This window comes from Falco rusticolus, chromosome 1 (genome assembly GCF_015220075.1).
Source record: "Falco rusticolus isolate bFalRus1 chromosome 1, bFalRus1.pri, whole genome shotgun sequence".
Lineage (NCBI taxonomy): Eukaryota > Metazoa > Chordata > Aves > Falconiformes > Falconidae > Falco > Falco rusticolus.
Window position 1 is genome coordinate 122,274,862 of NC_051187.1, and position 19,388 is coordinate 122,294,249.

Below are 19,388 nucleotides of genomic sequence, written 5' to 3' on the forward strand. Positions count from 1 at the left end.
GGCGGGGGGGCGGCGCCACCGACCGTCCGTGCGGGCCGCGGGGCGGGAGCGCGCCTGCGCGGGGAGGATGCGGCCGGGCACGGCCCCCGCCGCGGCGCTGACGGACGTGGTGAGCCCGCCCCTCCCCCGGGGACCCCGCGGCGGGCTGGGGGGCGGGGGGCTCGTCCTCAGCGCGGAGGGCGCTTTCGGGCGGGCCGGGGGCTGGCGCTAGAGGCTGCCCCGGCCGCTCCCTCCCGCTCGCAGGGCCGCGGGCCCGTCCTGTGGCGAGCGGGGCGGGCTGGGGGCCGCCGGCCCGCTCCTGGTGGGCGCTGCGCGGCGGCGGCTGGGCCCTCGGCCCCCGGGGCGCACCTGGGGGCGGGTGGCGGGGCCCGGGCTGTGGCAGGCGGGGCAGGGGCGCCTCCCGCGGAGCCCCCGCAGCCGCCCCCGCCGCCCCGCGGGAGCGCGGCCTGCCCGGCCTGTGGCGGGGGGGCGGCATCGTCCGCGACGGGCCGCTATCAGACGGCCAAATCCGCTCTTACTCCCCTTGCAGAGCTCTGCTGCTCACTCATGAACGTGTGATAATTAAAATAAAAAATAGTTAAAAAAAAAATCTTTCACATCAACCGAGGCAAACTGTTTTTCACATGCTGGCGGTTGTGGATCCCACGCTCCAAGACCTTTGTAACGTAGAAATTGTTACCTGAAATACTTCAGGATTATGCTTCAGGAACCAGGATGTTAGATGTTGCAATCTTGCCTTTTTGCTTTCTTGGAGTAAACTTTATTACTCCAGAATCCCGGAAACCTGAAAATCCTTTGCCCAAAGCTGAAAGCGTAGATACTTATATTTTCATCAGGCATACATATCTTTTTATCTATTTCTGCTTAGAACACTTCTAATGGAAAGGAAATTAGCCCTGTGTTTCGATGTTTCTGTTTCACGAATAATGGTAGCGTTGCACCTGGAATTTTCCCATACTTTGTAAGCAAACAGTTATGCGGTAAGTCTTTCCAAAGGGTCTTAGTGTAATTTTTCTTACAGGTGTTTGGTGATGTTATTTTTTTAGACCAGTTAATGCTGTAAAGCATTTCTTTTCATGGACTGTTAGACTGAGCAGTACCCACGCATTTTCTGGGCCATCGTCACCTTTTGTTCCTCATTGTACAGGCATGGCGGTGGTGGTGGTGGTGGTGTGTTGAACTTGCCCAGGAACTGCTCTGGCTGAAAAAGTCTTCTCTCAATAAAAGGGTGGTTTTCCATCTGGATGAGTTATTTGATGAAGTTTGTGTTAAAAGGTCTGCAAGGAGCAATTGTGGGGACGCAGAGCAGGGACTTTGGAAGGGGAAGGAAACAGCTGGGTGGTTTCTGTGCTGGCATAAGCAGCTTTTCTGTCAAATGTGAAACTCAGCGTGGGTTTTAGAGGTGGTGTGTATGTCCATTTTAATTTTTTTTTCCCCTGGAGCTGTGATTTCCTAACCAAGGCAAGTGCACACTTATAGATGTGCTTAACTACCTTTCTGCTGTAAAGCTCAGAGCAGTCCTTGGTTTACTTGATGTGGAAGAAGACCCATAAAATGGGAAAAATGACATTTGGAATTGAAACAGTAAAAACATTGACAGTTTACTCAAACTATTTCTAAATGGTGAAAGTGTAGAATTGAGACTTACTTGTTTAGTTAGGAAATGTGTGAAGGACTGTATTTGTAGCAGTACTGATGTAATTTAGGTACTGGCAACTATGTGCTGCTGTGCCGCTCACCAGTTTATTCTCTGGCCTTTTCTATCCTGAGCAGCTGCAGTAATTACCAGTGTGCTTGCATGCCGTTGTATAATAACAGTTAATTGCAACTTCAGAAAATGCATGTTCAAATAACTATTAATTTTCATTGCTTCTTTTTTCTCCTTAGGTAATTCTAGAAGCTATGGACGTACTCTTTAGAATAAGAGGAGGCTTGGATCTTGCATTTCAGCTAGCAACTATTGATGGTGGGTCTGTAAGACTATAATACAGATTTCTTAACATTTGTATAAATAAACTTTTATTAATTAACTAACTAGTTATGATGTTTATCTTCGTGACATTTCACCAAATGTGAAGTGCTCCCTCCCAAACCCATAAAGATTAAGTACAAAAAATGTTTTTCTTTTTCTCCATTCATTTTGTGACAGTCATCTTCCATTGCATGGTTTTTTACTTTAATTTGAAGTAAAGTTTAAATTGCCATTTTTTTGGTCATTTCATTTATGTATTTTTGCTACTTATGGATCTGGTATTGGGATCACTTTTCAGTTTGAATCCAAAGTTGACCCTGAAATTCTAAACTAACAGAATAACTTAACGACAATGAATTTGGTTATAACAGGATGATATTAATAGTGCAGTTTTGAGCTTGTGTTCCAGTCTTTCTAGAGAAATAGAGAAGATGAACAAGCTAACTAGCTACTGAATTTAGGTGGGATTGGCTACTGCAATTCCGTGTGATAACAAGGAACTAGACCACGTGGCATTAAGAGGCTCCTCTAGTTCCACGTTTTTACAGTAATGTCACATTCATTTGGGAAAGGCTGCTCAAGGCTATTAGTGGCCATTGAGCTATCATAGGGTGGAGTGTGGTAGGAGAGTGTCTTCAGCTCGGTTGTAGCTCATTCTGCATCTTAAAAGGTCGTTTCTTTACTGGAAACTCTGAAGTCAGTGCCAGTGAACCTTGAAAAGGAACTTGGACTCATTTCAGTTCACAATATGGAACAGAAGTAGTGAGTAGGTTAGCCTAACGCATAGCAACTTTTTTGTGAATTGCATCCTCAGAGAAAGGCTGTTTTGACTTTGTTTACAATGTAGTGAATTTTAAGCACAGTGAAGCAGAGTGATATTCGGATTGTCCAAGTCCATGGTATTCACACCTGTTAGTGTGTAAATACAGCAGAGCGTTCCTTTGGAGGGCAGTGAGTTTTATCTTTTGGAGGAGTTCTGCTGGATTTTTCTGTTACTGTAGTTTTTACAGACTTCTAGTGCAAAACTCAACTAATAGTGTCCAAATCTAATTTAATGCATTAAAGAAGTAGAATTCAGCATAGACTTTGATAGCTTGTCAGGCTTTGTATAATGTGTTGCATTCTAAGTAATGGTTTTTAATCTCCCCTGTGAGGCAAGCAATGCTGGTAATGTGCAAAAGTTGCTCTTTTGTATCCAGTGTTGATTCAGGTTGTAATGAGCGGGTGAAACTTAAAAAGTAGAGTCAAGCTCTGAAAGACAGCTGTCTGTACAGTTAATAAGGATTCAGGCTGACCAGGGTGTGGCTTACAGTTACAGATTAATGTTGGCCAGAATTTGGTCTGCAGCTGGAGTGTAGGCCCTGCTTTTCCAAAAATTTAGTATGTTTTTGGTTTGTATTTCTGAATAATTACTTGAAGTCAGAAACATGTGACTCAGGTTGAATCTTCCCAGGATTTACTCAAAAGACTAAATATAACCATACAGAGAAGTTTGTCTGTACACAGAAGTTTGTAGCTGTAGGCTTGGTCAAGAGTTACTGGTGTGAGAATCGACTACAGTATAGGTTATTCTTCTGTCATTTGTTCAGCTCTTCATATTTGGCAGCATCTGAGAGAAACGGTACGCTTTTGTTCAGGCAGGTGTCTGTGTGAATGTCTGAGACAGACCTGCTAAGTGCAATCCTGTCTCAGTTTTTGTTTACATAGCCATTTTTGTGATCATAACAGCATTTAAGGTTCTTTTCGAAAACAAAACACATCCAAAATTTTAAAAATACACACCCAGCATCTGTAATGAAAGTGAGGGGATTTTCTAGGCTAATTGTATCCTTATTGTGTTTCAGAGGCATCAACAAAAAAGGCATTAGGATATGTTTTCAGTGATCTTGCAAACAAACTGTCCTCAGATGTTCTTGTATTAAGAATTTGCCACAGTTCGGTCTATGTGTGGCCTAACAGTGGTGTGAACACTGTTCCAGAGCTGACCGATGAGTCTGCTTGTAAGGAGATAAGACAATTTATACAGTAAGTATGTTTTTAAATTATTTTTTAAATAGATTAATTTCATATTATAGAAATTTCTCTTTCTGTTGATACTTCAGATTTGATCAAGATGAGGAGACCAAACGAAAGCTTGGCAAAAGAAAGGATAAAAAGTTACAAGATACGGTATGTGTCTCATTACACTAATAAATTACAGCAGACAACCCATCATTTAAACATTTTTAGCACGAACGCAGAGATCCACTTACAGTAGATCAGCACGTAGAAGATTGTCTTTAACATTACTAGCTCTTTTTTAACCCAGGTATTTCACTACTGAGTTTGATACCAAATATCTAGTCTTAATTTTGCCTTCTTGGTGCTTGTGTTTGTTGGAGATGTACTATTGGTGTCTTCATTCTCTGCAGCAGCAGATAGTCAATGTAGACCTGATGCTGGAAATGACATCTCCGCTAGCTCCTTTGGCTCCAGTCATTGAAAGGGAAAATAAGGAGCACCACTACATAAATATGAAGTTACCAGTTGATGTGGTTGTGTCTGTTTCTCCAGAAGAAACATGGGGAAAGTAAGTGCTACCCTGAACTTCTAATTTTTCAGCTTCATTTCTGCTTTTTCTTGAAATAATGAAGTAAAGCGATATCATTGATCAGTTTAATGAAGTAGCATATGCTGTTTTTATAATGGAACATAGCTGTGTTAATTTCTAAATTAATTAACTGTGTTAATTTAATAATAATAATTAAAAGCTCCTCTAGACAGCTGTTAGCTTGAATAATCTTGAGACACAACCCTTCTGCTATCTAGAAAAAATTCAGTTTATCAGTGCCTGATAGATTGGATAACTCATAACCATTGCTTAGTAAGGAATTGGGAAAGTCAGGAAGATGTTCTAAAAATTCTTGTAGTATGTGAGTGTGTGTAGAAGCAAGAGCTGGCATGTATTTGATGAGTATTTGTAATCCCAGCACTATGTTAGGGGCTCCAGCTGGGTAGGTGAAGGTGGAAAACTTTATAGAGTCTTCCTCTGTATTTTTTCCTCACATTTTTTCTATAGGAATTGGCTCTGAAGGATGCTAATGAGGTGGATAAAATGCAAAAAAAAAAAAAAGCCCATATAGTCATACGTGTAACTTTTGTTTTGGCAAATGCTCATAATGGTTGTGTTCCTGATGGAAGTACTTGCAGTTTGGAGGGTTGAATCACTGGGGAGTAGTTTCTGTGTGCAGACATGCTTCGAGTAAAGCATGGTGAGGTTGTGTCTGTCTTTGTGGGAGTGGGAACATGGAGGTAGTAAGTTCCTCAGACCAGATGCAAATACACATGTACGGATTGTATAACTGTCAGAGCTAGGAGAAAAAATGATCCACTGTCACTGTTCTATTTTAAAAGTATTCTCCCTTATACTTTGCAGGGTACAAAATCTTCTGGTGAAAGCAATTCACAGGCAATTAAATGACATGGAAAGGTGCATCATGAAATATGTGAAGGGAACATCAATTGTGGTACCAGAACAATTTCATTTCATGTTACCTGGAAAAAGTCAGCTCGTAACAATCTCGTATCCTACAGGTATTTCAGATGATCAACTGGAAAGTTACAGAAAGGTAAAGCCAACAAATACTAGCAGAACCTGATTTAAATAATTTTTTTTATTATTTAATTATTATTATTGTAACTGAAGCAGCGGTGAAGCTTTTCATTTAGCCAATGTAGAATAAATACTAACAGATACTGCTATATTTTTGGTTAATTTTTATTATAACTGAAGCTGTATACTGAACATGGAAGCCTGATTTATCAGAAGTTATTTTATAAAATGTGCCAGATATCATTTTTCTAAGGGAACAGTAGTAACCTTAAAACTATATAGGATTTGGTTTAGATAGGTTTTATCTAAATTATACTTCTGGTACTGTATTATTTGAATTTCTCCACTTCCATGGCAGAATATAAAATTGCTTGTAGTGTGATGTTATTTTCAGGCTTTAACAGATGTCCAGAAAGGTTTAGGGTTGGGTTTTTTTATTTGATTTGGTTTCTTTCTTGGGGTTGGTGTTACTGGGGTTTTTGTTTGTTTGTTTTGGAGACCTGCTTTTTGTGGCTGGCAGCTGACCAGCCTTAAGCTGGCTTTTGTTTGGTTGGGTTTTGCCCTCTGTGTTGGCACATCTAGAAAAAAGAATACGGATGGGGCAGAAGAATGTTCTGATGTGGTGCTCCTTTTGGACAGAGACATGTACCTGGCCGATGCCGGTTCAGGTCACGCAGTTACACACACTGAGAGTGGGGAAAGTCTCCTACCGCCTTAGAGGTGTAGAAGCCGCGGGGACTTTTCATTTTCTTCTTCCATGTGAAGCATTACTGGGTGTATACAACCTGATCTGTTCCTTGCATTTGCAGAGGCCTCGGGCATCGGTGGCACGTTACGTCTTTCCTGCTCTCTGTCTGCTGTTGAGTTTTACCCACTGACTGCGAAGTGTCCCTGTAGCTAATTAATTGGGTTCAGTGTTGGGTCATCGGCGTAAAACGTATTTTATCCTAGATGATCTCATCATTCTTTTCACTTCTAAGCTCTGTGAAATTAGACAATATCTCTTCAAATGTGGCCGCTGTGTTGTAAACAGCGCTGAGGAGATTTAAAAATAGACTGAATCTGCTTAAAGTGTAAGCTCGGTATCTTTACTTTGCCTCAGTATGTTGCATTTGTATGTCTTATTAGTTAAGATTATAAGTCAGAGTGTGTGTCTATACTACTTCATAGATAAAACTGTAATCCTTTTCTATTATGGTGTATTTTCTCATACTCGCACAAGATGCTTGTCACTCATGGCGTCTTCAGCGGGGCTCCCGCAGCAGGTGTTCTGCAACAGGACTGTATCAAATAGTGGGCCCTTTAGGTAGGAGGTAAGCCTGCACAAGCTTCCTGTGAGAGGTGAGATCTAGTAGTAAATGAACATGCTGGATGTTTAATAAAGCAGATTGTAATGTATCAATTCGCTAAACCGTGCTGTTAAAATTGTTTGTATTCATTGTTACTTACAATGTGATGTTTCTTTTAATCCAGAATTTGAGTCGCGCTCTTTATTTTTATTTGAACTTGCCTGTAGGAATTGCATGAGTTATTCAATCTGCCTTGTGACAGACCGTATTTCAAGAGAGCAAATGCTTATCATTTTCCAGATGAACCATATAAAGATGGATATCTCAGAAATCCACATTTACATCTAAATTCACCTGGTACACAGGCTGGTATGGTAAGTTTAAATTGAAACATTTGTGAAAAAGTACTCTTTATTTTACTTGAGATTTGTTATTAAAAGAAGTCATTTAGTAGTCAATATGGTATAGATGAGAAAGTGAAGCAACTGACTTGGCCTTTTTAGCATATGAGCTTTCTCTGCACAAAATGATATTGCTTTGGCTATATGGCTGTATTTGTCCCAAAGAGATTCTATTTTCTTGGAAAAGGATGTGCATGTATTTTTAGCATGTGTTTTAGAAGTTTCTCAGAACCAGGACGAGAAACTAAAACTGTGAATGGAGGTGTTTAGGAGACAAAACCAGGAGGAGTAATTGTATGTGAATAACAAACCTTCAGTTCTTCCAGCGACTTGTAATCCCCAACGGAAAGCTTTTACAGTCCAAGTGACGAGTCGTATGACTTGGCTGAAAATTGATGCAAGCGTGATCAGATACATTTGTATTATCCCTTTCTGTGCAGGTTTATTTAGTACATGGTGTATATAGTTATCACCACTATATGCAGGATCGGATTGATGACAGTGGCTGGGGCTGTGCCTATCGGTCTTTGCAGACAATCTGTTCTTGGTTCAAGCAGCAAGGTTATGTTGATACACCTATACCAACACACAAGGAAATTCAACAGGTACAGAACGTTTAAGCAGATTAACTGTTTTGTGTATATTTGTCCAGAAAAGTTTGCACAGCATATTTTTAAAATATCAAATTCATATATTGTAGACTTCAGATTTATGTGATATTTTTATCTCTTAAATTGAACTACAGTAGTTCTGAATTATTATTTTTAACAAGTTTTGTTATAGGAGATCTGTCTCCAAATGTTTATCAGCATTGGGTGACATGATCTGTATGAATAAGACTTATTAAAATAGTCTTCTAAATATTTCCTTGGATTAATGTTTTATTAGAAGCTGAGATTATGACATGTTCACTGTTCTTGCCAAATGAAAGAAAACAACCCAATGAATGTATCGTACTAAAATAATTTTTAAAACTTACTTTTGTATTTGGTGACAGCTGGATTAGTTTCCCAGATGCTATGCATTGATTTACTGCTACCTTTTGCAACTTTGCCTCTGAGAGTAGTGGGCTTGTCCTGGTTTTTAACTTGTCCTTCACTTCTTTTTCTATTGTGAAATACCCAAATTCTATACCTGAATATGTTCATTTTTTAGCAGCACTGAAGAAGAACTGTAGACTTGGGTAGCTAATATTGATTGTATGCCTAGGAAGAAATAGTGCAATTGGCTTCAGTTTTCTAAAAATAGTACGTTGTGTTATTTACTGAACATTTTTAGCAAAGTCTGGTTTGGGTCATAATACAGCTTTCATCGTACCTAACAGGGGTGTGAGCACTAAAGTTTAAGCTGTGTTTGCTGAACATTTCTCAGTCCACACCTAAAGCTAAAAGCAACTGAAGTCCATGCACTCCTGTAGTATTTTCAGACACCTAGAAGAGGGCAGCAGCCTTCAGGAGACTTTGTGGGCTTTGTATCCTGAGCGGAAAAGGCCCTTCTCGAGTGCTGCATGTAACATACAAGGCTCAGAATGGAGAAGAGTTTAAAATAAATCACAACCCTCAGTGTATTTCAGTTGGCCTCTTCCTCAGAGCACTGTTTTATGGATCCTTTTCTGAGATGCTCTGCGTGGGAATCCAGGTACTTCAGTCTGTGAAGTGGCTTCTGCAGGACAAACGATGCACTCCATGATTAGACAGCCCAGCGCTCACCATCCCAGCCTGGAGTCTGCCTGTGGACCTGGGGTTATATTCTGTGCTTGCAGGCACTGTTCTATATTAGCATTCAAGTAACATTTCCAAAACAGAACTGCAATGAATGAATTCAGCATCGTTTTGTCTGCTTTTGACTGGCTAGGATCAAAATACGTTCCCGTATATATAAACCAACTTTGTTCACAAAAAGTGGTGGAATTGCCTACTATATGTTGTTGATGTTTGTTTTTATTCTTTCTGATGATGTTGCAAAGGCACTGGTTGATGCTGGAGACAAGCCTGCAGCATTTGTTGGGTCACGGCAATGGATTGGTTCAATTGAGGTACAGCTTGTTTTGAATCAGCTTTTTGGAATAACATCAAAAATACTATTTGTCAGGTAAGAATCAATATCTGTTCAATAGCTCAGTAATTATTAAAAAGACTGAATGCTTTAAAATGCAAATTATCGTTACAATACATGGGAGAATAGGGAGAATAAAAGAGATAATACATCTTTTAAGGGTTCCTTGTTCATAAACCCTGTATTCCTGCCTTTGGTTGTGCTGAGTGCTTACAGATGAAGGTGTTGCTAAATTTCTTGGGGGGGGGTTGGGGTTCCAGTTTGCAGTTGCTATAAATTGCTTAACGATATTTAAACTCATGTGGAATTCAACCTATTCCTTTGCATCACAAACAATCTTTGAAGCAGGCACGTGCTCTGGCAGTCATAGTGAACTGAATGCACACTGACAGTAAATTATTACTTTGTCCAGGGAGCTAACCCATGAGAGTGCAGGATTGAGGCAAATTGTTGAGCAGCCTGGAAATAGCGTTCTCTTTTTCTGGGTTTGTGTGACAGATAAAACAAGGGATTTGTTTCCATTCTGACAATCTGATGCACTCATACACAATAAAGAACCCTAGAAATATATTTGGGAGAAAAAGAATAATGTTCAGCACTTGTCAGAAGTAAAACGACTGGATTTTTATCATTTAAGCAGCACTAAGCAGGCTAACAAATCCCTGAATGTTTTGTGATAAATATGGTTGTGACATAAAGAATATATACTAGCTTAGTGTGTATGAAAATTCTAGTCAAACAAAATACTACTCATTAGTTATGTTTATTTAAAATAAATTCTACTGTAGATATTGTAAAAGAACATCTGAGTGTGGTGAATCTTAATGGTAGGAAAATAGTTCTGTTCTTCAGTATTCTGTAAAGCTTTATACAGCCAATTTTAATCTTTTTTTGTTCCAGAGCTTGTATTTGCAGATGATCCACGTATTATTTATAGCAGCTGTGACAGGCCCTGCCAGTACAAAGATTTTTATTCCTGCACATAAGAATATAGAATAGATTCCTTTCTGAAGTGGGTAGAATTGCTCATGGTGCTGCTACAAGGAAGCAGCAGTGTTTTTCAGGATTAGGAAAAGCCAGCATCACTACCATGCTGAGAAGAAATGTCATGCATCTTTTTCGGCTGGTCACTGGCAGTGGATAGCATTTTTTTCTTGGGCTTATTTCCAGCTAGCACCTCTAACTCTTCATGGAAATAAGACTTCACAGCTGCACCAGCAACACTAGTACTGAATCTGTTACTGTAAATGCACCATTTCCCAGAGTTCTGGTTTTGTACTGTCCGCATTTAATCTCTCTCTCCAAGAACATGAGAAGCAGGCAAACGAGCTTTCTTTGGGCTTTCGAAAGGTTAACCACTACATGAAGAAACATAAAGACAAGATATTAAAGATATCTGTATTTATTTCCTTGCCTAGCTTCTGTCACCACTTTTGGGAGTACTGTCAGTCTTCTAAGGGGAGTACGCGTCTGTCAGCTCCAGATCCTGGAGTATGTGCACATATTGTGTGTGTGCCTTTCTCTTCCATGCGGGCTTCTTTTGTCTGTGGCTGGTCCCCGTAGTTGAAAACGAAAGCAAGGAGATCAGGACAAAGCTAAGTTCAGTGTTGCTTTGGACAGATGACTAATTTTATCTGAGATTTGATTTTATTTTTTTTAAAACCAGCTTGGGTATGAGTACTGCAATTGCTGGTGCAATTACAGCGGAAACCTATCTGAAGAGGTGTCATTACAAACACCTGTACTGACATCTTATTTTTGTTGTTTCTGATGAATTTCTGTTACTTCAGACTGCCTTGCTGACAGGTGTAGCCAGTCTGTTTTTCAGCCACTTGGAGGGACCTGTGGGGGTTTACCAGCTGCCCCTGCTGTAGGAGACAAGCAGCAGACACTACAGAAGCTGGGTGACTCAAAGCGCTCCAGTGGCAGCTAGGCTTACAACGGATGCGTTGGGCCAACCAGAATCTGTACATAGCATTAAAAACCTTTTTTCTGATTGCCCTGGAGCGTTTACACAGGAACACTCTAAGCCACTTTTTAATCAGTTACCTTTACGGTTAATGAGTATAATGGGTAGAGAATTAAGCCTAGGGAGGATGACAAATATATTGTTTTTCTTACCTAGCCAAGGTTCTGAACTAGCGTTGCAAGGAAGAGAGCTTGCTAATCATTTCAAGACTGAAGGAACTCCAGTTATGATCGGTAAGTGCTCAAGGATTGAAGAATGGTGATGAAAGTGCATGGCTTCCCTATGATGAATTTCATTTCAGTTAGAATTCATTGTTTGCTGTGCAAGAGTTAATCAAAACTCTAGATAAATTTAAAACTATGCTATTCCCAAGGGAGCCTAGAAAATGGTACAATTTAGTCTGGCTGGTATCTTTTCACTTGGTATTTCTCCCAAGCTCAATATTAAACCTGGTAAGAAAAATCTTCTCTAAATGGTGCTCTTAAAAACTGTTGTTAAAGTCAGAACGCGAGAGCTGACCTTTGCTCTCTAGAGGAGCAGAAGTTCATACAGTTCCCCAGAACTTCCCATCACAGAAGAGTAGTGTTTATCTGGCTTTGAAGAGAAGAGTATTAGCCAAATTGTTTCCAAGACAAGTTTTAATAATCTGAAATGTTGGTAACGTAAGAAATGCCGTTTGTAAGAATGCTGTAACCTTAACTGAACTATTTCAAAGACAGCTGTCATTTATAAAGTGAAGAATATTGAAATACCATTTTCAGCTTTAATAAAATTTTAGCAGTTTTCACAATCCGTATTTGGCACTCCATAAAGACAGTGTTAATCTCTCAAATTAAGGTGCTAGAAGTCCAGATTTTGGTATGAAATATTCTTGTCCTTTCAGCAGCTTTTTTGTCCAAATGTCAATAATTTAGAATCCTATTATTGAAAAATCTTTGTAACTTATCCTTCCCTGTAATGCTGTCTTGCAGAGTTGTTTATTTTGTTATTGGAAGGGTGCAGGTTGGCTTTTTTGGTGGGTTTTGAGGATTTTTTTTTTTTTTGCTTCTGTTCTTTTGGGGGTTTTTGCAATTCCTATCTGTTGTGTGAAGTCATTACTGTGGTATCCCAAGGACGTAAACTCCTCGTGCTATCTGAAAGAAACATGCAAGAGTCAACCTGTGGCCAGCTGACCAAAATACCCCTTTTCCCTGTTTGCAGGCTAGAGAGAGGGGAGTCGGAAATTACTGTTCTGCCCCTAACAGCCATTGATGGAGCTTAGTAGAGAACAGCAGATAACCCTTACGCAGGAATTCTGATTTCTCTTCTTAGTCTTTTTACAACCAGGAAGTTTTCCAGATCGCTTTTCTGCAGTTAAGTTTCTTTAAAGAAAAAGTGAGCAAAACAGATGTTTGAAATATTAGTGCCTTCATCTGGTGGAAGTGTTAAGGACTCAAACCGCCTTGACGACACGGAAGAAATTTGGAAAGCAAATTCTGTAGCTGTAGTAAATAAAGTAAAATAAGTCATCCTCCCTAGCTCTGGTAAAGATAATGTATGTAGAACAGCTTCAGAATCATTTTGCTATCCAGGCTCATCTGTTAATAGAAAGTGTTGATGTACATTTTTTTTAGGCTTGCGCATTTAGCCGATCTCCGTGAAAAATTCTTAGAAATTTGTGTTCCTCCTGTTTTAGGTGGAGGTGTTTTGGCTCACACAATATTAGGAGTGGCTTGGAATGAGGTTACAGGGCGCATAAAGTATTTGGTTCTAGACCCACATTACACTGGAGGAGAAGATCTGCACGTTATTTTGGAAAAGGTGAGACTTGATGCACATATGTATACACACATCCACACATGTATGTATATATACATATATTTTGGCATTAAACAAATAATGTACAGCCAAATACGAATTGGCTGTTCTATGGGTCCTCTGTTCCTTGTGGAGGAAGTGCTGATCCAAGTTAACCTGCATATATGCTACTTATTGTTAGTTTCTGAAACTTGGTGTCTTTGGAGAAGACATATTGAGTCAGCAACTACAAAAAGTTACTATAGCACAAAGAAATGTTCTTTCTCTAAATTAAACCATCTCCCCTTTTACCTGGTAATACATACAGTAAATGTGTTTGGTATTTTGAATGCAACAGAAAAATCTGTTCAGCCTGTAAAATGCTGTTACTGAAGCAGAGAAGATAACCATTTATTTAAAATTTTTAAAAATGCAGAAAAAGAAATCCAACACTAGGCATTCTCCTACTAGGCCTTGAACTAAATTTAAAGGGCAGATACTGAGCTTTTTTGAAAATCCGGGAAAACTCTGAAGAGCTAAAGGGTATGTAATGTTATTTCCATATTTAAAGCCACTAAAAGGGATGACACAGCACGATACAAAACAGCAAACGTGGTGTCAAAACTGAAAATGGCTAAATAATCCTGTAGCTGCTTAGTAATCATTTTTTTTTTTTCTGTTCTTCATACTAAGTTGCAAATAGCAAGTTTTATTGTATCTCTGACACCCTTGGGTTAGGCCCAACTGAAAAAGCTGTTGAAACGTCTTGCTAGCCCTATGATGATCAAAGGGTGAAACAAATACAGAAAGAAACCATTTCCAAAGAACACCTGGAACCAAAGGCTGTTACAGCTACAAGGTGTTCAGGAATGGTCCAGGAGGATAAAACACATGCAGAACCCCCCTTCCTCATCAGAAGTAGTGGGGGAGGAGAGGAACTGAGGTTGACTGGAAGTTTGTAGCTCTTTTCTTCAAAAACCCCTTGTACAATTATGTGGTACTCCGCAAACTTAGGAGCGATGTTACACTGTTTTTCTGCTAAAGCACGATAAACAGCGGCGCTTGTATCTTCTGATAGTAAGAGCTCTGTTTGGCTCCGAAAGATCAACAAGAGAAATGGAAACTATGAGAATGACAGAGTTTCGGAATAATATTAGTCTTTCTGTAGCAGCTGAAGGAAGTGGGGGAGAGGGAGAAAAAGATGCTGTTTTTTAGGAACTGCGCTGGGGTGGGGAGGGAGGAAGCGGGAGAGAGAGAGACTATTTTTCAATAATGTGTTTCCAGGTATTTAGAGAACTTCCTGAAAACTGTGTGTCATTGCGTTCTATAGCTATTTGAAAGTAATTCTTACAGCTTAGATTAAAATTATTAGAATAAAATAGATCCAATAGTAGCAGATAGTGTTTAAATCTAAGAATTCTGGTTTTCCTATCTTGCTTGTTCTTGGACAGGGCTGGTGTGGCTGGAAGGGCTCGGAGTTTTGGAACAAGGATGCCTATTATAATCTGTGCCTACCTCAACGACCAAAAACCATTTAAACTCCACTCTTATGCTGGAACATACTAAGCCAAGCCACAATAGTAGCTAAACTAGATACAACTGTCTTGTTATTTATCAAAATAATGCTTTAAGTCAGTCATAGAAATCTTGCTTGAGTAATTTAAATTAAGAAATATTTTTTTTTTTTTAATGAAACCTCTAAAAAATAAGAGTTATCTGCTGTGAACTGTATTTCTAAGTTACCTAATAAATGTATTTGTAATTCTTCTTTTGCTTAGGACAATTTTATGTTTATATAGCATTTTTTGTTATGCCAAAAACTTTACAGATTAAATGCCCAATCCTTTTATTTTATGGAATTCTTTCTTGCTGAGAAGATGAACTGTCCTTTCCCTTCAAGTTCCATATAACCAGCTGTCTTGTGCACTATGAATCTGTTCAAAAGCACTGTTTGCTGCTGGAACTGTTGATAACAGTGTTTTAGAAGAGGAATGGGAGAAAAATGGCTATATGTACTGAATTTTATGAACTTTGTTCTTATATTTACACAAAAAAATGTGAGAGAATTATTATATGCTCATTTATTTATAGCTGTATGAATACAACTATTCTGGAAAAAAAAAACAAACAACAACACAGTCTTCTGTAAGAAGTAAAAATAAACGAGCTTTCCTCCTCCTCAAAAGGAGACAGTGCACCAGCATGCACGCACATACAGCCTAGTCATGTTTCTTCAGACTTCAGATTCCCCTTGATTTCATTGTGGGGTTACAAGCTGTTTCTTTTGTCAGCTAGGAGACAAGATCTGTCATATGAACAAAGAATAAATCTGTAGCTACTCCATCAGTACACAGTAAAAGTACCAACCATTTCTTCCCTGCCACCCCCATTAGTGTTTTCCATAGCATGGCCCACGTACTATCCATTTTTTATAAGAACCATAAATACCTATGCAAGTTAATCCTTACTAGCTGGCTTCTAAAGCCAACTGCTACCTATCTAACACCAAATTTATGTACTTAAATGCTAAAAGCATTACAAAAGATTTCTGACTTGTAGTAAACTAACAGTATTACCCACCACCTGATCTTCTCCGCTTCCTGCTTATGGACCTGCTGGTTTGATTTTCTTGTTTCTGCGCAGCTGGATTCTCTCTCGGCAAGCCATGTCTGTCACCGCGTGGGTAGCCAGACTGTCCTCTCTGTTTCATTGTCTGAGTGTGCTGAATTATTGTGAGGAACTTGGCACATTCCAGAAAGCCGTAAGCCAGTGCGAGGTCTGCTGCTGTTTGTCCGCTGTTGTTGCACAAACTGGAACACACAATTAACAATAACCATGCGATTAAATTGGACTGCGTTATGAGCAAGCACTGAGCAAGATTAATTATGTGGTGACTTTAGACAGAGGTGTAAAAATAAGTATGGAGTATCGGTACCAAGAAGGCTTGTCAAGGATTGCATGGGGCTCTACTCGTACAGAGGGCTGGTATTCAACGCAACAAGGAATAATTATTTTAAAACAGATTTGTCAACAGACTATGACTGGCTTAGTATATCAGAAAGGCAAGAGGAGGGTGAGCACAGCATTAGTCAGAACGGAAAACTAGCAAGGAGAATTTATGATCAGGAATATTCTCTTAGCAGTTACTGTAGAGGTCTTTGATGTGGAACTAAGCAGCAGCATACAGTCTGTGCTGCTTTGGTGTTTATGTCTCTGGCAGTTTTTAATACTGCTCTTATGACTATAGTTGTGCCACATTTACAGTCTTGGCATGCACACTGAACAAGAAAAAGTACATGTAAAATGTGCGTATCCTTTGATACTGAAATGACTAAATGTAGTTCAACTTACTCAATTTTGGCATCGCCAGCAACAAGGAGAGCAAGACATTCCAAACTCCCAGCTTTTGCTGCTTTGTGAATCGGGGCTTCTCCAAAGCAATCCTAAAAACACAATTTATACATAACCATCACCTGAAGGAAGGGGAAAAGGATGAAGCTATCTTGTTCTCCAACATGACTGTTCACAGGGCGTTAGTCTGTAGAAGTGTTACTCTGTATACCACTCTGCCGTGAGTTGAGAGAGAGACCAAAGGAATATAGCTAGTAAAGAGTACTCAGGAACTGCCGTTAAATATTTAGTGTATTCATCACAGCAAAGTAGGAATACTGTTGCGTGCAATACTCGTTCAACTTTTACCTTCTAAAAGATTATTTACACAGAATCCACTCTATGCTGATTACTGGCGTCTTTCAGCATCATTCAGGGATTGCCGTGACCAACAGCTTGCTGCTACTGGCTCAGAAGTATAAACAAATTAAACTTCACAGCTAGAGGAAGAATCCTTATGGGGTGAAAATTTCAGAGGAAAAACGAGTACTCATTTGTGTAAAAGAATTTAGTTATTTTGACATCTGTACAGCACAGTAAGAGTGAAAATTGCATTATACATAGTAAATGAAATCATTAACATGGCACACAGAGGATTTCTGGTTCATCCCTGAATAAAGTTACTCTAAAATAAGCAACCCCAGGTACTTCATGCACCGCAACTGTGCATATAAACCCTCTCTTAGATAAAAAAATACGTAAAGAATATAAATTGGATTTACTGACATGCCAGACCGGAAGGGGAGAAGAAAAACTTATGTATTTTTTTACCTGTTGATTCAAATTCGCTCCTGTCTGCAGCTGCCAAAGTAGGAAGAAAGCTTCACCACCACAAGCAGCCAAGTGAGCTGGAGACTGACCAAAGGCATCTGCAGGTGCGTTCACACCGGTTCCTGCCTCGAACAGATTGCTGAAGCTACCAGACTAAACCAAATAAGATAGAAATAAATAAATAAATAAAGCACACCGTTATTGCCAGCCTAAGCCACGGCAAGCCTAAGAACACCGAACCGTAGCAGAAAACATCCCCCCATCGGACCTCTACGTTCCTTGAGAGTGCCCGTTTTCCAAAAGCAATGCAATGACTGTTTTGGCTTTTAAATCTCATAACCAGAAATACCGACCGGCACCCGGCAGTGCGCAGCCTGCCCAGGAGCAACCCCGGGCAAACCGCGCCCCGCACGGTTCCGCAAGAGACCGACCCCCCCCCGGCTCACCTCCGAGGCGCAGCCCAGCGCCAGCATCGCCCCTCCGCGCCGGGGTGGCCGAGCCGCGGGGCCGCTCTGCCCTCCGCCGTGCCCCGCGGGTGCAGCGCAGCGGAGCGGCCGGCCCAGCGCCCGCCCACCGCGGCCGGCACCGGCACGTCCACCGGCGGGCGGGGGGAGCCGCCCGGCACCAGCGCCCGGCCCAGTGCGCGGCCGCATTGGCCTCCCGCGGGGGAGCGGCGCCGGGAGCGGGGCCGGGAGCGGAGCCGGGAGCGGGCGGGGCGGCCATGGCGAGCGGGGCGGCGCGGCACGTCCCGCACACACTCGCGGCCGCGCCGGGGGGCGGCCGCCCGGGGCCCCCTCCTGCCGCTGTCACCGCGGGGTCAGCGGTCCCGGTCCCCGGGTTGCTGCTGCCAGGCGCGACGCCCGCAACGTGCCTTAGCGCGGGTTCGGGAAGGCTGGATCTGGGCGGATTTGGACCTAGGAAAGGAAAAAATAGAGGATTAACTTGGAATTTTTCCCCCAAAAAAGCTTGAGTCAGCATAAAGCAAACCCTGCTTTCCTCCCGCCCCAGCGCTGCCACTGGGCTCAGGAGCCTGCACAGGTAGGACAACATCCAGCCCCGGCTTCCCACTGGGGCACACACCACAGCACGGGCATCACCAGTTTGAGTGGGACTAGCACTGGTGATGGTGCCGGTCGGGACAGCCACCTACTACATCTCTGTCCAAAACACACCGGCAAAACTTACACTTCATTGTCACTTCCTTGAGCACTACGTGTCCCAGGGACGCTCGGGCCACTATGGGCCACTGTCACAAAGAAGCTTTCCACCCATAGACCTTTCTGTGCTGGAGACCAGAACCAGCCACAACCGTACCCAAGAGTTACCATCAAAAGGAATTGCTTGGTATCTATTTTGAACATGGTGACAGCGACGTTTCATGGTGACACACCTGCTTTCCCCCCACAGAGCATCAGCACCAGGTGTTCGGGGGCATTGGGAAAGGCAGGGGTGGGAGAGCTGAACGCTCCATCACCATCTGCTTCGAGTTTTCAAAAACAACTGCGTGACTTCATTTTGCACGGACACAGTCTTCGCTCAGATTACGTTTAAAAGCAACTGCCTGTAAATCAAATCGGACAGAGGATTCAATTACCACTAATCATGCTTCGCAACTGAAAGCCCGAAGAGAAACAAAGAGCACCTTAACGCAGTGTCCAAGGTATACAATGCTGTTTCCTTAGCACTGTAGCGTTTCCTTCTGTGTCAGATCCCTACGTGTTTCTTATGGAAGTTATTCATAACAACTAGAATAATTAAAAAAAAAAAAGGGGGGGTGTGGTCAAAAGTCATATATTGTTTAAAAAAAAATTGCATGTTTTGATAAAGTTAGGGGAAAAGAAGACTAACAGTGTTCCTTTAGGGTATACATAGTCCTGAAATACATGTGCAAACATTACAACAACTACTTCCTGCTTCTCGTTGGGGAAAGCAAATATAAATTATTTAAGTAGTGGAATGTGTAATTTTTAAAAGCGCAGAAATCCAGGTAAATAGGTAATGTATCAGTTCAGCAGAATTATTTCATTAAGTGACAGTTTTCACCTCTCCTTTCATACAGAAAGAAATAGACCTGTGTAATTACCAAACATGTTTTTTTCCTGAACAGCTAGCCAAGCAAATTAGTTAATAAACAAATAAAATCCCTACACTTCTAACTATGCATTGTTAGGGA

General features: G+C 41.1%; 2 protein-coding genes across 7 annotated transcripts; one reads left to right on the plus strand and one right to left on the minus strand.

Moving 5' to 3' along the window:
- The first annotated feature begins 22 nt into the window (after positions 1-22).
- Positions 23-14,821, plus strand: UFSP2 (UFM1 specific peptidase 2). 3 transcript variants are annotated; one of them, XM_037398597.1, is made up of 13 exons: positions 62-109; positions 869-980; positions 1,888-1,966; positions 3,817-3,997; positions 4,075-4,141; positions 4,384-4,541; positions 5,388-5,580; positions 7,081-7,227; positions 7,695-7,859; positions 9,221-9,345; positions 11,435-11,511; positions 12,954-13,078; positions 14,506-14,821. In XM_037398597.1, exons 3-13 carry the CDS (start codon positions 1,903-1,905, stop codon positions 14,590-14,592), a joined length of 1,389 nt encoding a protein of 462 aa, XP_037254494.1. In that variant the 5' UTR covers positions 62-109; positions 869-980; positions 1,888-1,902; the 3' UTR covers positions 14,593-14,821. The 3 variants fall into 3 exon arrangements, with proteins under 3 accessions (XP_037254477.1, XP_037254485.1, XP_037254494.1); XM_037398580.1 differs by lacking the exon at positions 869-980 and having other exon boundaries at positions 23-109; XM_037398588.1 differs by lacking the exon at positions 869-980 and having other exon boundaries at positions 23-109; positions 4,387-4,541.
- Positions 12,297-18,875, minus strand: ANKRD37 (ankyrin repeat domain 37). 4 transcript variants are annotated; one of them, XM_037398635.1, is made up of 5 exons: positions 17,662-18,875; positions 17,216-17,368; positions 16,406-16,497; positions 15,635-15,864; positions 12,297-12,411 (listed from the first exon to the last, which is right to left on the minus strand). In XM_037398635.1, exons 1-5 carry the CDS (start codon positions 17,866-17,868, stop codon positions 12,353-12,355), a joined length of 741 nt encoding a protein of 246 aa, XP_037254532.1. In that variant the 5' UTR covers positions 17,869-18,875; the 3' UTR covers positions 12,297-12,352. The 4 variants fall into 4 exon arrangements, with proteins under 4 accessions (XP_037254532.1, XP_037254540.1, XP_037254558.1 ...); XM_037398643.1 differs by having other exon boundaries at positions 12,297-12,407; positions 17,662-18,874; XM_037398661.1 differs by lacking the exon at positions 17,662-18,875 and adding an exon at positions 17,484-17,642.
- Between the last annotated feature and the right edge of the window lie 513 nt (positions 18,876-19,388).

Bases quoted from the DNA above. Each gene is read 5' to 3' on its own strand.
- UFSP2 (XM_037398580.1), top strand. From the start codon at position 68: ATGCGGCCGGGCACGGCCCCCGCCGCGGCGCTGACGGACGTG. The intron at 1,967-3,816 runs GTGGGTCTGTAA...ATTGTGTTTCAG, and splicing joins TCAGCTAGCAACTATTGATG to AGGCATCAACAAAAAAGGCA. The intron at 4,542-5,387 runs GTAAGTGCTACC...TATACTTTGCAG, and splicing joins CCAGAAGAAACATGGGGAAA to GGTACAAAATCTTCTGGTGA.
- ANKRD37 (XM_037398635.1), bottom strand. From the start codon at position 17,868: ATGCGGCCGCGCACTGGGCCGGGCGCTGGTGCCGGGCGGCTCCCCCCG. The intron at 16,498-17,215 runs GTAAAAAAATAC...TTGTGTTTTTAG, and splicing joins GAGCGAATTTGAATCAACAG to GATTGCTTTGGAGAAGCCCC. The intron at 15,865-16,405 runs GTAAGTTGAACT...TGTGTGTTCCAG, and splicing joins GCTGGCGATGCCAAAATTGA to TTTGTGCAACAACAGCGGAC.